Source organism: Leopardus geoffroyi, chromosome D1 (genome assembly GCF_018350155.1).
Source record: "Leopardus geoffroyi isolate Oge1 chromosome D1, O.geoffroyi_Oge1_pat1.0, whole genome shotgun sequence".
Classification (NCBI taxonomy): domain Eukaryota; kingdom Metazoa; phylum Chordata; class Mammalia; order Carnivora; family Felidae; genus Leopardus; species Leopardus geoffroyi.
This window is the reverse complement of record NC_059329.1, coordinates 108,679,238-108,693,837: the sequence shown is the minus strand read 5'-3', so window position 1 is coordinate 108,693,837 and position 14,600 is coordinate 108,679,238. Positions and strand designations below refer to the sequence as shown.

At 56.3% G+C, this 14,600-nt stretch overlaps 1 protein-coding gene across 6 annotated transcripts in view; it reads right to left on the bottom strand.

The window, feature by feature from the left end:
• Positions 1-362: 362 nt before the first annotated feature.
• The window catches only part of FRMD8 (FERM domain containing 8), a 37,776-nt gene continuing 23,538 nt past the window's right edge, over positions 363-14,600 (bottom strand). For 4 of the 6 annotated variants that reach the window (XM_045485920.1, XM_045485922.1, XM_045485927.1 and 1 more), the window contains one exon: positions 11,483-13,324. In XM_045485920.1, coding sequence (XP_045341876.1) covers positions 13,206-13,324 — 119 coding nt within the window. In that variant the 3' untranslated portion in view covers positions 11,483-13,205. Of the gene's footprint in view, positions 628-11,482; positions 13,325-14,600 lie in introns of those variants that run through there. The other 2 variants (XM_045485921.1, XM_045485925.1) reach the window with 1 other exon arrangement.

Genomic DNA, 14,600 nt, shown 5'->3' with positions numbered 1-14,600 from the left:
GCTCCTCTGCCCGGGAAAGATTCTGGCCTCTCACCTTTCGTCGAGATCTGCCCCCGCAGTCTTGTCCTGGCAACATTGCCAGGGGTCGATTGGAGAGACTCGGCCTGAGAGAACAGTGTGGGAAGAGAGAATGGCCAGTCAGAATGTTTTAGAAAGCTGTACAGTGTGAATAATACCAAGCAGATTCCTTTCCTGCTGCATCACAGTACCAGGCTGTGGGGTCAGCCCTTTATTTATCTACAAGGTGCCTGAGAGGTGGTAGTCACCGCTGTGTCGTTGCTTCCTGGGCCCAGCCTGAAATCTTAGCTTGCTTTTCTCCACCTCTTGTCTAAGAATCGCCCTCATTCACACAGATTCCCAAATCCCAGAAACAAACGTCTTTAGATTTTATTTTTCAGAACGGTAGGAGTAGGTGGAATTAGCAACACAAAGCATTCGGGTTCCACGAGGCTTAGGATTCGCCATCGCAAAAGGACATAAGGCCGTTCTTTGTGCCCTCGTGTCTGGAGCTGCTCTGTCCACCCGCTTTATTTTCAAGGACGAAATGGCAGTTTCAGAGGATCCTCGTGTAGAGGCTCTCCGGGCCTCCGGTTCCACACAGCCGGTTTTGTTTGGGAAAGGAATGTCCTTGAGGAGGGTGGAGAGGAAGACAGTGTTAAAAATAAACGACCCAGGGGCGCCTGGGTGGCGCAGTCGGTTAAGCGTCCGACTTCAGCCAGGTCACGATCTCGCGGTCCGTGAGTTTGAGCCCCGCGTCAGGCTCTGGGCTGATGGCTCAGAGCCTGGAGCCTGTTTCCGATTCTGTGTCTCCCTCTCTCTCTGCCCCTCCCCCGTTCATGCTCTGTCTCTCTCTGTCCCAAAAATAAATAAACATTGAAAAAAAAAATTAAAAAAAAATAAATAAATAAAATAAACGACCCAGCTAAAATGGAGTCATGTGTGCTAAGCCCCATCAAGATTTGATGCCTAACTTAACCGCAGCTTCAGACCAATCAGGAATGTCCAGATCAGCCCTAGTGAGGTAGTCTGCCTTGCCTTGCTCTCCCCTCTAAAGGAAGGTGATCTTGCTGGAAACAATCCATTTCCTTTCGCTAATACCCCCTTGTCACACGGTCTCTCGGCCTGTAAAACCTTTCTATTTTGCACAGCTCCCTCGAGTTCCTTTCTATGGATCAGATGGGATGCTGCCTAACTCGTTGAATCGTTGAATACAGCCAGTTAGGTCGTTAAACTTGCTCAGTTGAATTTTGTTTTTTAACAGTAGAAAGCCATACAGGGACATCTCTGTCCTGGGGGGGGGGGTGCGGGGGGGGGGGGAGGTAGTCTCACAGTGAGGCGGACAAATGTGGGGCTTGGGTTCTGCCTTTTTGTTTTCAACAAATAAGGCTAAAAATACCTCCGCCCAGAGGGAGGAGCGCAGGCAGTGCGTCAGCAGATTTCTCTGGATCAAAACAAGCTGTTCCAGGAAAACAGTCGTAAACAGAGAAACTTGGATCCCTGGGTGGGGCTGGTGATGGGTCCACCCCACCCGAGCAGGCAGGCGGCTGAAGCTTTCTCCTTCCTGGGCCGCCCACTGAGGAGCTCGGGGTTGGAGGGGGAAGGAGGACAGGAAAGGGCCCCTTGGGCAACATCTCGATTTCTCAGGGTCAGGGCCTGGGTTCCAAGTCCTTTCTCCGGTCATGGCCGCCTTCCCCTCTTATTCTGAAGCCGGCTCAGCTCTGTTGCCAAACACACACCAGCCCAGGAAAGGACCCAGGAGATTTCCTGCAGGAGCTCCTGGGAAAGGGAGAGGAGAAGGGCCAGAAAGGGGTGCTACTTCAGGTTCACACCAAGGGCAGGGCAACTAGAGAATGTGCCGGAACCCTGACTCCATTCCCCACAGGTCCAGTTGCGGAGCTGTGACCTCCCGGGTCACCTTGGCTCTCTACTTACAGGAAACCCTTGACTGGGGCCTTTTCCCTCTGAGCCATAAGGCCCCTTGTCTCAGAGCCTGGCAAAGGAAACTGCACAGTCACCCAGTGGTGGCTGGGAGCCCTTCCTGCCCGGCCTTGCCTCGCCTTGCCTCACAGCAGCCGGTGCTGGAACAACATCCTGCCCCACCCCCACTCCCCGCTCAGCCCCCACTGGCCTCTCCTGCCCCGGCAGGAAGCTGGGCCCCATCTCACAGTGTAGCCCTGGGCACGCTCTTAACTTCTCCCAGCTAGTCTTTCCTCGTTCCCACTTCATAATTCTGACCCGGATTGTCCTGCCCAGAAGGCTCTTCACCTGGTGGCCATCTGGCCCAGCCGTCCCTCAGCTGCTTGAGGCCTCTGCCCAGAGGTCACCTTCTCGGTGGGTCCTGTGCACCCCTGGGACTTGGGCTCCTGGGGCAGGGGTTTCTGTTCCGCCCTCCGCTGGATCGCCCCAACCCCGCAGTCCCTGGCACGCAACGGACCTCAGTGAAATGTGTTAACAAAAGCAGCCTGTGTTCCGTAAAGGTCATTCTGTCCACTGTGAGGCTCTTGACAAATATTTGCGATACTGGCAGACTGAAGGAAGGAAATGAGTGCCCAGGTCAGCAGCAGCCCCACAAATTCAATGGCAGGCCCGGATTTGGAAGCCTGTCCAACTTGGACTCCCAGGTCAAGAGACCAGGAGGAAGGGCCAGGGGCCGCTCCGTGTGGACTGGGGCCCAGCAGCTCACCCTGAATGCCTGGGGCCAGCTAAGGGAACTAGGGAAGTCTGTCTCTGCTGGAGCTGGCAGAAGGCATTTGAGGGAGAGAGTGTTGGGGTACAGACTCCCCATAGGCTGGTTTGTAAGGCAGGGGAGGAGACGGACCTAACCTACATTTCATCCTACATTTTTTTTTTTTTACCCTGCCTGAACCAAAGGGCAGGCGGCCAGAGGAGGGGGAGCAGGGAGGGGATCCAAGATTAGGAGAGGGCTCCTTCCACATTTGACTCTTATCTCTTGTTGGTGCACGGAGCCTGTGGGCTCTCAGCCCTGATGCTCTTTCCTGAGGCTCTCCCCTCCTAAGGCCAGGCTTCACGCTTTGGCCAGGCCTCCAGGCAACAACTTGGATAGTGTCAGTCCTTTGCATCTGGATCTCCTGGACCCACTGACACATGCACCTGATACCCCTGGGCGTCAGGCCGTCGGTGCCCCAGCCCTACTGACCACCCCCTGCCTTCCCTGAGTCTTGCCCAAGCTGACCTTCTGCCCGGAGCCCGGCCTTCCCTTCTCCTGCCAACTCTGTCACTGGCTGTGGTCACCTCCCTATGTCCTAAAGCCGCTGCCCCTTAAGCGCTCACCAGACCCGCCTGCCTCCTTACCCCCCATGCTGAGCACCTGTGTTGTCACTTCTCAGTCCCCAGCAGAGGGAAGTCCTGTGGAACTAGGGACCCTGACCCACAAGCCTTGTCTCATTTGACCACTGCTGTGCCCCACCAGTGGCCCCCAGACCTCCTCAGTCCCCCTGTTGCTGACTGAGCAAGTCCCAGCTTTCCTAGGTCCCACCCTTTGGCCTGTACCCACCTTGCCAGCCTCTCCCCAAGCCCCACCCACCAGGAATCCTGGTGACAGTGTCTTTGGGCAGGAAGCTGGGGGTGCCGACATCCTACTACCCCACACCCCTAGGTTTGCATAGCCCCCAAGAAGCCCTCTACCTTCTCCAGGCTGCCTGCATCCCCCACTGCCAAGCCTCCCACTTCCACTAGGGTCCCTGCTGCTAGGGTCCCTGTCCTCAGGCCTGAGCCTCGTCTTGTCCCTAGAGTGACTCCACCAGAGCACTGGTCATTTAAACAGTCCGTGAACCTCTAAAGGAGCCTTTTCTGATCTGACCCCATGCCCCCTCCCCCCCAATCCCCCAGTGGCATCTGGGAGCAAAACGTGCCTGGCACCAGGACTTGTGCAGCACTGGAGAAACCCTCTGAGTGGTACCCCTGGCCCCTGGAGGCTGCTGACCTTGACACCGTGAGGGAGGCCTGTGCTCTCACTGGCCTAGAATATCAGTGATTACTACAACCCCTTCCACCAAATGCCAAGGTCGAATAGGCAGGGGACACAGGAACCCTGAGAAAGAGCTGGGACTATTATTATCCTCTTGCAAACTGTATTTCTGACAAGTAGTTTAAAAATAGTTGGCGGGCTCAGTATGGGTGGGGGAGGCAGGTGCTGAGAGACAGCTGGGCAGGGGGTGGGGGCCTGTCGGGCAGGGGCCGGGAACAGTCAGCTCTTGTGGGCGCTGGGCAGAGCAGGACGGAGATGACTGGCCCAGGGCGTGCCCACCCCACCCCCTGGATTTCCCCACGTAGCCCTGGTGTTAAATATTTTGACTCGGTTGTCACTCTACAGAAAAACAAACAAAAAAATTCCAAAGCAGAATCTGTTTGCAGGATGCGGATCCTGATCTTTGGAAAATGTGGGTCCCCTCACCAATCAGTGCCCTTGGAGCTCCAGGACCCCCTATCATGGACTGTGGGACGGTGGTGGTGGTCAGGAGCCAGGGCCACTGCCCTGAAAGGGGTTGGGGGGGGGGGGGTGGGAACGAATGCAGCGCCAGACCGGACCCCTCCCCTCCTCCCCCGCCGGGGGAGATTCTGCCCCGGGTTCCAGGTTCCAGGGATCTGGGCAGGAAATGCCGGCTCACTGCCTCTGCAGCCCCGCTGGAGGAGCTTGGAGGAGCAAAGGGCGGGCTCAGCTGCCCCCTTCTGGCTATATCTGGACCTGCAGGCAGACTCTCCCCAACTCTGCGTACCCCGCCCTTCCCACTGCCTCAGTGTCAACCTGATGGGGTCAAAAAAAGGGCAGCCAACCTTGGGGCATGCAACTTGCTGCTTAAAACTTAAGTCCTGACCCAGGCCCAACCCTGCCATCCTGTTCTGGGTGACATTGGGGTAATCCGCCTGCATTCTCTGAAGTGTGGACCTGATCTGGACAGGGAGAAAGTGTCAGGCAGCTCTAAAATGTCCTCCTTGCCTGGGAGAAGGAGGAGCAGTGAGAATCTGCCATGAAGTCTCCCACTTCCCTTGGCTTAGGGCTGGCAGTGTCTTTCAGGCTCAAGGTCACAGCCAGGCTCTGCGTGGCTCCCCCTGCTTTGTGCCTGTACCCTCTCACTGTGCTCCATTTTTTCTCTATTTTATGGGATCTCTCAGGCCCTCTCCTCTAGGAAGGCTTCTCTGATCACCGAGACCCCCCTCCCTATCTGTTGTCTGTTTCCTTTGTCTCCCCCTGTCTGGGTGTGGCCAGCTCATCGGTCAGGTGCAAAGTGGCTTATATTCCTGGTCATCTGTGTTCCCATCCCCAGTGTCCCCTGCAAAGCCGACTGGACTCCGAGCTGACACCCTTTGGGCAACTCAGTCACTAATTCTCTCAACTCCTTTTGCAGGGGCATCTAGAAGTGCTCCCTGTCACGGTCACTGCAGACCTCCCCTCGCCAGCTCTATCTGTGTGCCTTGAGGCCTTGGCTTCTCAGACTGAGCATGCAACCTTGCGCGGTTGCTCTGCCATATTCTGAATCCAGTGTGGCTTCTGGCCTCCTGTGGGTGTCTCCCCACGCTGGCACACCGCTGGCTGCAGCAGCACGAAGCGCCAAACCCTCCCCCTGTGGCGGGATCTGAGGCGCTGCGTGCGGTTGAGGCAGGAGCCGCCTGTGACCGATCAGCTGAGAGGCCGAGATTGGGAAGGCCTGCCCAAGGGTCCCGGATGCTGTAAGTGGTGGAGAATGACCCGGAACTGCCCCGGCCTCAGAAGGGATTGCCTGTGTAGACTGTTCCAGGGACCTCTGCTGTTCGAGTTCTGAAGAGTTAGGGGGTCTGGGGGCCCTGAAGTCCCAGTACCCCTGCACTGACCGCCATGGGCCTCTTCTGGTCTGGGGACCTCTGGAGCCGGGTGCTGGCTGAGCCAGGCTGTGTGTGCTAGGCTGGTAGACATAAGCCACCAGGGCAACCCAAGGGCAGCTGGTATTTTATTATTACTTAAAAAAAATTTTTAATGGTTTTATTTACTTTTGAGAGAGAGACAGAACACAAGCAGGGGAGAGGCAGAGAGAGAGGGAGACACAGAATCTGAGGCTCCAGGCTCCAAGCTGTCAGCACAGAGCCCAACGCGGGGCTCGAACTCACGGACCGTGAGATCATGACCTGAGCCGAAGTCAGACGCTTAACCGACTGAGCTACCCAGGCATCCCTTATTTTATTATTTTAAAAAAATGTTTAGTGGGGCGCCTGGGTGGCTCAGTCGGTTGAGCATCCGACTTCGGCTCAGGTCATGATCTCGCGGTCCGTGAGTTCGAGCCCCGCGTCGGGCTCTGTGCTGACTGCTCAGAGCCTGGAGCCTGTTTCAGATTCTGTGTCTCCCTCTCTCTCTGACCCTCCCCCGTTCATGCTCTCTCTCTGTCTCAAAAACAAATAAACGTTAAAAAATTAAAAAAAAAAAAGTTTAGTTATTTATTTTGAGAGAGAGCACAAAAGCATGGATAGGGGCAGAGAGAGAGAGAGAGGAGAGAATCCCAAGCAGGCTCTATTGCTGGTATTTTAAAAACAAACTTTTGGGCACCTGGGTGGCTCAGCCGGTTAAGTGTCCAACTCCTGATTTCGGCTCAAGTCATGATCTCACAGTTCGTGAGCATGAGCCCCACATCGGGCTCTGCGCTGACAGCTTGGAGCCTGCTTGGGATTCTCTCTCCTCTTCTCTCCCTGCCACACCCTCCCACCCCACCCCCACCACTGTGTGCTCGTGCTCTTTTTCTCTCAAATAAATGAACTTTATCATTTTTTTTAACGTTTATTTATTTTGGGAGACAGAGAGACAGAGTGGGGGAGGGGCAGAGAGAGAGGGAGACACAGGATCCAAAGCAGACTCTAGGCTCCGAGCCTGTCAGCACAGAGCCCGAGGAGGGGCTCGAACCCACAAAGCACGGGGATCATGACCTGGGCCAAGGTTGGACACCCAACTGACTCAGCCACCCAGGTGCCTCAATAAATTTTAAAATAACAAACTTTGATGTACTAAAAAGCCCCACCAAAGGAGACCAAGATAGTAATCTATTAGGGTGGTGTTATAGGTTGAATTGGGTCCCCTGCAAAAAGATGTGTTCAAGTCCTAACTCTTGGGACCTCAGAATGTGACCTCAGTTGGAAATAGGGTTGTTGCAGATGTACTGAGTTAAGATGAAGTGGCAGAAGGTGTGCCCCCAACCCAACATGACCGGTGGCCTTTTAAGAAGACGGCGACAGATGGGGCGCCTGGGTGGCGCAGTCGGTTAAGCGTCTGACTTCAGCCAGGTCACGATCTCGCGGTCCATGAGTTCGAGCCCCGCGTCAGGCTCTGGGCTGATGGTTCAGAGCCTGGAGGCTGTTTCTGATTCTGTGTCTCCCTCTCTCTCTGCCCCTCCCCCGTTCATGCTCTGTCTCTCTCTGTCCCCAAAAAAATAAATAAACGTTGAAAAAAAAAAATTAAAAAAAAAAAAAAAAAAAAAGACGGCGACAGGAAGACAGACACACGCAGGGAGGAGCCATGTGATGAAGGCAGGGATTGGGTTTATGCGGCGCAAGCCAAGGATTGCCAGAAAAGCACCGGAAGCTAGGAAGGGGAAGGAAGGATTCCTCTGCGGCTTTCAGAGGGAGCATGGCCCTGCTGGCCTCCTGGTTTCGGACTTCTGGCTTCCAGAACTGTGAGACCATAAATTTCTATTGTTTGAAGCCCACCAGCTTGGGGCACTTTGTTATGACAGCCCCAGGAACCTAAGGCAGGTGGAAGAGAGATGCATGAAAATGACTTCTGGAACACGGTCCGTCTTCAGGGATGAGTGAATGGACGAGCCCGACAAAATCACATAAAGATGCAGCCACGCGGGTTCCAGGTGGTTTCACATCTGTTACCCAACGTCACCCACAACCTCATAAAGGAGGGGTGATCGCCCTCACTTCACGGAGGAAGAAACTGGGGCTCACGGAGAGGACTTCCGGCCTCACAATGGTGGGGGATCCTGACTCTGCCGCCACCTCTCCTGCCTCTGCAAACAGGTGCCTGCCTCTCATTTGCAGAGGTATGCAAAACACAGTGCTCTGCCCTTGGGCGTGGGAAGAAACCATTAGACAGGCATCATACCTCCCCCACGAAGGGGAGGAGTAGGTATTGCTACCGTCCCCATTTTAGAGATGAGGAAATGGAGGCCCAGAAAGGTGATATAATTTGCCTAAGGCTGCACAGCAGGGAGGAGGAGTCAGACAATGAATGGGGTCTTGGCCTTCCCAGGGAGAAAGATCTGATCCCGGGGGAAGTCACCTGTCCAGGGTGAGAAGCTTGGGTGAAGGGAATGTGGGCTGGGGGGGGGGGGGGGTTGTTGAGAAGCCAAGGTGGGGAGGGGGTTAAAGAGTGCCAAGCCAAGCCCCCCGAGTGGGGAGATGGTGGGGTATGTTCTAAAAACAAGTGGAGGGGCACCTGGGTGGCTGTGGGTTAAGCATCCAGCTCTTGATTTCAGCTCAGGTCCTAATCTCACAGTTCACGAGTTTGAGACCCGCGTCAGGCTCTGCGCTGACAGCTTAGAGCCTGTTTGGGATTCTCTCTCCTTCTTTCTCTGCCCCGCTCCCACTTGCGTGCACGCTCTCTCTTTCAAAATAAAAACAAAAGCTTTATTTATTTAAACAAATTTTTTTAAAGTTTATTTACTTTTGTGAGAGAGACAGAGCATGAGCAGGGGAGGGGCAGAGAGACAGGGAGACACGGAATCCGAAGCAGGCTCCAGGCTCTGAGCTGTCAGCACACAGCCCAAAACGGGGCTCGAACTCATGAACCACGAGATCACGACGTGAGCCGAAGTCAGACCCTTAACTGACTGAGCCACTCAGGTGCCCCCCAAACAAAAAAAGTTTAAAAGCAAGTGGGGCCAGTATCTCTGGGTGGGCAGAGACCAATCTAGGATTTGTGTGGACTGTAGCTTATGAAGTTTAGGTTTTAGTTTTAGTTTCTGAAGGTCCCTTCAGAAAAATAATCTTTAAATCCTACTTCTGCATATTTTACAAAACCACTGAACACACTGATAGGCCCTCTCAGAGCCTTAGGAGGGAGGGAGGGAGGGCCCTGATGCTTGGCCTTCATTCATTCCAGATGGCAGGCTCTGGGCAGGCCCTCGTCTGTGTGCAGAAGATCTGGGATGGGGGGGGAGAGGTGGGGGGTGGTAGGGGGGGGTGGGAGGGTGGAAGGACGCGGCAGAGGCCCTGCTGTTCATGTTGCCGTCCTCACCATCCAGTCAGGTGTTGCTGGCCCCCTGCTCGGAGCAGGGACTTGGGCTGGTGCCACCTCAGGGGGATGCGTGACCCAAGACCCATGGGGGACACAGAGGGAGAGCACTACACAGTGTGGGCAGATGCCTGAGTGGAAAGAAAGGGGGCGGAGCGCCTCCCGGACCAGGAAGCCGACTTCCAGGGGAACTTCCGGCAGCCGCCTTGCCATGCAGAGCCGCGCTCCCCAAGGGGATCTGGTTCTCAGCTGGGCTCCCTCCCCAGGCCCCTCTTTGGTCATCTCAAGGGTGCCTGGAATTGGGATCCCAGGCTCGGCGCGGAGCCCTCAGAGAATGGAAAGGCCTCCCCGGCAGCCAGCCTCTCCCTCTCCTCCCGCCGGGTCCCGTATAGGTCACAGGGGGCGGTTTGTAAGGGTCGGCCGGCCCGGGGGTGGAGGGGGACACATCGTGTAGGGTGGACAGTGTCCTCTCCTGCTGTCGTGCACGGTGGCTACAGAGGGAGCACAAAGGCCCTTCTGTGAGGGCCAGCCCGCTGATGGCTGAAGCGGTATGCGGCTCCGGGGGGCGGGGGCGGGGGGGCACATTCTGAACTTAGGCCCGTGAACCAGCTGGAGAACTGGCGGTGGTCCTGGAAGGGGGTCCCCCAGTCAGCTTGAGCCTGCCCACGGACAGGCAGCCGCTGCTGCTCGCCAAGCCACCGGTGCAGGGTGTGGGACGAGGCCTGGTCAGAGACGGCAGAGGAGGCAAAACGTGGCGGGCCCGGAGCACGAAGTGGTGCAGGGCTGTGGCGGGAGGGGCGGCGCGGTAGGCAGAATAAGGTCCCTCCAAGATGTCTGTGTCCCGGTCCCCAGAGCCTGCGAGTGTTAGGTTATGTGGCAAAGAGGGATGCCAGGTGCTAGTCAGCGGCTGTTGACAGGGAGATGAACCCGGATTGTCCACACTGGCTCGGTGTGATCACACGGGCCCCTGGACCTTGTGAGGGGAGAAGAGAGAGATGTGAGGACCCCGCATGGAGGAAGGGGCCACCAGGCAAGGAGAGCAGGCTGCCTCTAGAAGCCGCAAAAGGAAAGGAAAACAGCTTCTCCCCTAGAAGCCCCAGAAGCAATGAGGCCCTGTCGATACCTTGACCTTAGTCCAGTGAGACTCATTTTGGACTTCGGGCTACAGAACTGTGAGGTGATGAATGTGTGTGGTTTTCAGCCACTAAGGTTACGCCCATTTGTTACGGCGGCCGCAGGAAACGAATACAGGTGGCGAGGGCTGACGGGCCGGGAAAGAGGGAGGGGCTCCAGGTGGGCCAGGCTCCAGGCCGTTGGTACCCCCTCACCCACCAGAGTGGGGGTGTCCGCGCTGTCGGCAGGCCCTGGCCTCTCGGGTGGATCCTGTTTTCCCTGCCGGTGTCCAGACATGTGACTTGTAGAGACGAAAACAGCTAACACCCATCAAGTGCCTAGTCATCGCCAGACCCTCAAGCACCCCAACAACCCTATGAGACGGGTCATGGCCTTCTTAAAGGGCAAGGAGTGGAGGCTCCAGGAAATGCCCACAATCGTGCATCATGCTGCCCTTGCCAGATGGCGGACCTCACGGAGGGAGGCAGGATAGGGGAGGGGCCCTAGTCCCGGGACCTCACAGCCACAGAGACGCGTGACTTGCTCCTTCTGGCTCCCAACCCGCTCAAGTGTGAACTCCAAACCCCACACAGGCTCACCCTCCAGGGCCAAAGCCTGTGGGCGCCCACGACAGGATCTATGGCAAACAAACCACTTCCTGGCGAGGCCTGGGGCACGAGGCATCCTCGGGGTGGGCACAAAAATCACCCCAAAGCCTCCTGGGTTCTCTGGCCTCTCGGCTAGGCACTGGTGTCCAGACTGTGCCCTCAGCCCCAACCCCGAGGTGTGAAGAGGAACGGGAGGGCAGGGCTCTGACAGGCCATGGCAGTATGGCTTAGGCCATGAGGGACAGGGGACAAAGGCCTGCCCACCATCGGTGGTTCGTTCCCCTGCCTCCCTGAAGACCTACCCCCTTGGTTCCCACCATGAACCACCAAACCCCTCCTGGACCTTCTTACCCTGGAAGTCCCTGCCCAGCCACCGACACTGGAAAACCTCACTCTGGGTTCTCCATCGAATTCCACTCTGCAGCCCAGAGCGCTGTATACCTTGACACGTATTTAATAAAAAGCAAACGTGCAGCCTATAATCAACTCGCAGGCTGTACTTAACACACTCCTGGTATTTCATAACGTGAACCACCCAGAGTTTGCTGGAAGTTCATTTATTATTAATGAGTCACATGATACAAAAGAATGAGAATATTCAAAGGGCACTTGGTGAAATACTGCTTTGTCCCAAAGGCCAGGCAGAAAAGGTCACGTCACAAGGGATGCTCAGAGAACAGCAGAGAGGCCAAACAGTAAAAACAAGTAATGGGTCCACACCCGCCCCTCACAGCCAGACCAGCAGATAAACATTCACCTGGGTCAAAACAGCGAGTGGGAAGAGATAACCAGATGGCTGTATGCCGTGCCGGGCGGGGCAGCCACTCAGGTCCAGTGATTCTAGGAGGGGAGATAAGATGTTCCCTGGCTGGGACATTCCAGAAGACTCGGATACCTATTTATTATAACAAGCAACACAAGTCCCTACTGCCGGAGGCAAGCCCCCCTCAGAACATCTGGAGTGTGCAAAAGTCACCAAAAGGAAGAGGAAGTGAGTGGGCTCCGCCCCTGGAGCCAAGTTGGCGTTTCCTCTGCCCAGGCTCTCCAGGGGAGGGGAGAACAAGGCCGAGCCCAGTGATCCGCTGGGCCTGCCTCTTCCCCGCGGAAAGTCCCAGCAAGCACCGTGAGAGCCATGGAGCCACCACGGAGGAGCCGAGGGGCTGGGAAGGCCGGCCCTCTGCCAGCCTGGCTCCTCTGGGCGAAGACAGGAACGTGAGGCAGGGGAAAAGCCACACCCAGTGCCACATCCAGCCTCCCTACAATGTCCCCGCAAAGATGAGACCAGCTCACACGGGACATCCTTGCGCACAGGCCACCCCAAAGGGTCACGCGGATGGACACCATTGCACCATCTTGAAGGAAAGCCAGTAGCTCTGAGGTTGGCGGGAGCATTCTCTCAAGTTGCCCCCAGAGGTCACAGGCTTCTCAGAACTAAAGCAGATGAAAAAGGAGCAAAACTAAAACCTGAAGCCCAGGGTGGTTGGGAGCCTGTCCAAGTGTGAAGTGTGGGTCTGGCGGCGTGTTGGTCCACAGGACGGCCACCTCCCGGCACAGCGTTGTCACCAAAGGCTGGCAAAAAGGCATTTTCCTTCCGGTCAGAGGGTGTCCTGGCACAAGGGGCCTGAGTGAGGGGCACAGAATGCCCCCTGAGCCAGGCCCTGCCTGGCTCCCTCTAGTTTCATCTGGCAAAGGAGGGTATGGGTGAGGGGCCTCGCCTTCTCTGTTCCTCCTGTGGTTCAATGCACGAGGGCCCCTTCCTGCCCAAAGAGCCATGCCCAGACTGGCAGCAGGTTGTGGGGCGGGGGGGGGGGGGTGCGGCAGAAGGAATGCAGGGATGTGGTCACCAAAGTCCAGGGAAGAGACCAAAGACACACACTGGATCTACAGGTCCCGAACCCTATTCATCGGCCACCTGCCATCAGAGCCGCCACTGAGGACTTCAGAGCAGGGGACACTGTCCATCTCGAGAGGGGCACGAAGACAAGTCCCTGGCTGGGGGGAGGCGGCCAGAGCCTCCTCAGATGCTCCTGAGACGGCAGTGGGGCCGAGTCCCGGGGAAGTCCAAAAAAGACCCTGCAGGAGCCCCCGGCCAGCTCCGCCCAGCCCGCGTCCCATCCCAGGCACAGAAGCCACTTCCTCCCGCTCGAGGTGGCCCTCTTGCCCGACGCCAGAGCCGCAGCCTGGTCCCGCCCCTCGGGGAGAAGGGCCCTCGGCCAGGCCCCAGGGGGCCTCCGGGTGCCACCCTCCGCCTGGCACCGCTGCCCTCAGCCCTGCTCCAGGCTGTCAGCGGGCTGCACCACGGTGTAGCTCCCCTGGCCCACGGACAGCTGCCGGCTGAAGAAGGACGTGGTGCGCTTCGGTTTCACCCGCTTGATCTGCTGACCTATCAAGGAACAAGAGGACCGCGCTGAGGGAGGGCTTCCCGGGGTGGGCTGGTCCGCGCCCCCCGGGAGCCTGGATTCCGGCTCCAGGGCCTGGCTCCTTCCAGAGCCGGTGCAGACCCAGTCTCCCTCACCGCATCCACCAACTGTCTGAGCCTCAGTCCCGGACCCCAGCTCTTCTGCCCACGATGGGGAGGGTGGGGAGTGCGGCCAGCCTTGCAAATTGGAGGCCGTTTCGGGTTTTCATTTGATGCTGGGCCAGCTGTGCTGTCTGAGGAGCTTTTGGTCTGCCCAGTTCAAGAGCAGACCAAAGAGGGGCCCCTGGGTGGCTCAGTCGGTTAATGTCCGACCTCAGCTCGGGTTGATCTCATGGTTCGTGAGTTCGAGCCCCGCATCGGGCTCTCTGCTGTCAGTGCGGACCCTGCTTCGGATCCTCTGTCCCCCTCTCTGCCACTCCCCTGCTTGTGCTCTCTCTCTCTCTCAAAAATAAACAAAAGAACAGACCAAAGAAACAAAACACCTACAACACAGACAACTGGTTCGAGGTGAACCTCGATAAGACAGAAAGAATTCTTACAAGTTAGAATTTCAGGCCAGGTGACCAAGGTCAACACCAACTGTCACAAGTCATGGTGATAATGCACCTTTGATGTGATGTGATAAAAATGGCACTCTTTACCTCTGTGATCTCCCTCCCCAGCCCACAGCTCCTGCCTAATCACGAGGAAAACATCAGGCAAATTCCAATAACACGGCATCCTACAATATCCCCACAGAGTCGTCCTCAAAACTGTCAAGGTCATCAAAAACAAGGGAAATCTGACAAGCTACCACAGCCCAGAGGTGCCTACAGAGACACGAAGCTAAGTGTAGTGTAGTGTCTTGGATGGGATCCTGCCACCTTGAAAAGGGACATTAGGTTAGAATGAAGGACTTTAGGGGCGCCTGGGTGGCTCCGTCAGTTGAGCGTCCGACTTCAGCTCAGGTCATGATCTCGCGGTTTGTGAGTTCGAGCCCCACGTCGGGCTCTGTGCTGACAGCTCAGAGCCTGGAGCCTGTTTCAGATTCTGTGTCTCCCTCTCTCTCTGACCCTCCCCTGTTCATGTTCTGTCTCTCTCTCTCTGTCAAAAATAAATAAACATTAAAAAAAAAAAAAAGAAGAAAGGTTTTAATAATAATACTGTATCAGTATTGGCTCGTTAATTATCAACAAACATACCACATTAACATACGATGCTGACTAAAAAAAATCAAGCAACGAAAGAAAAATAGACAACA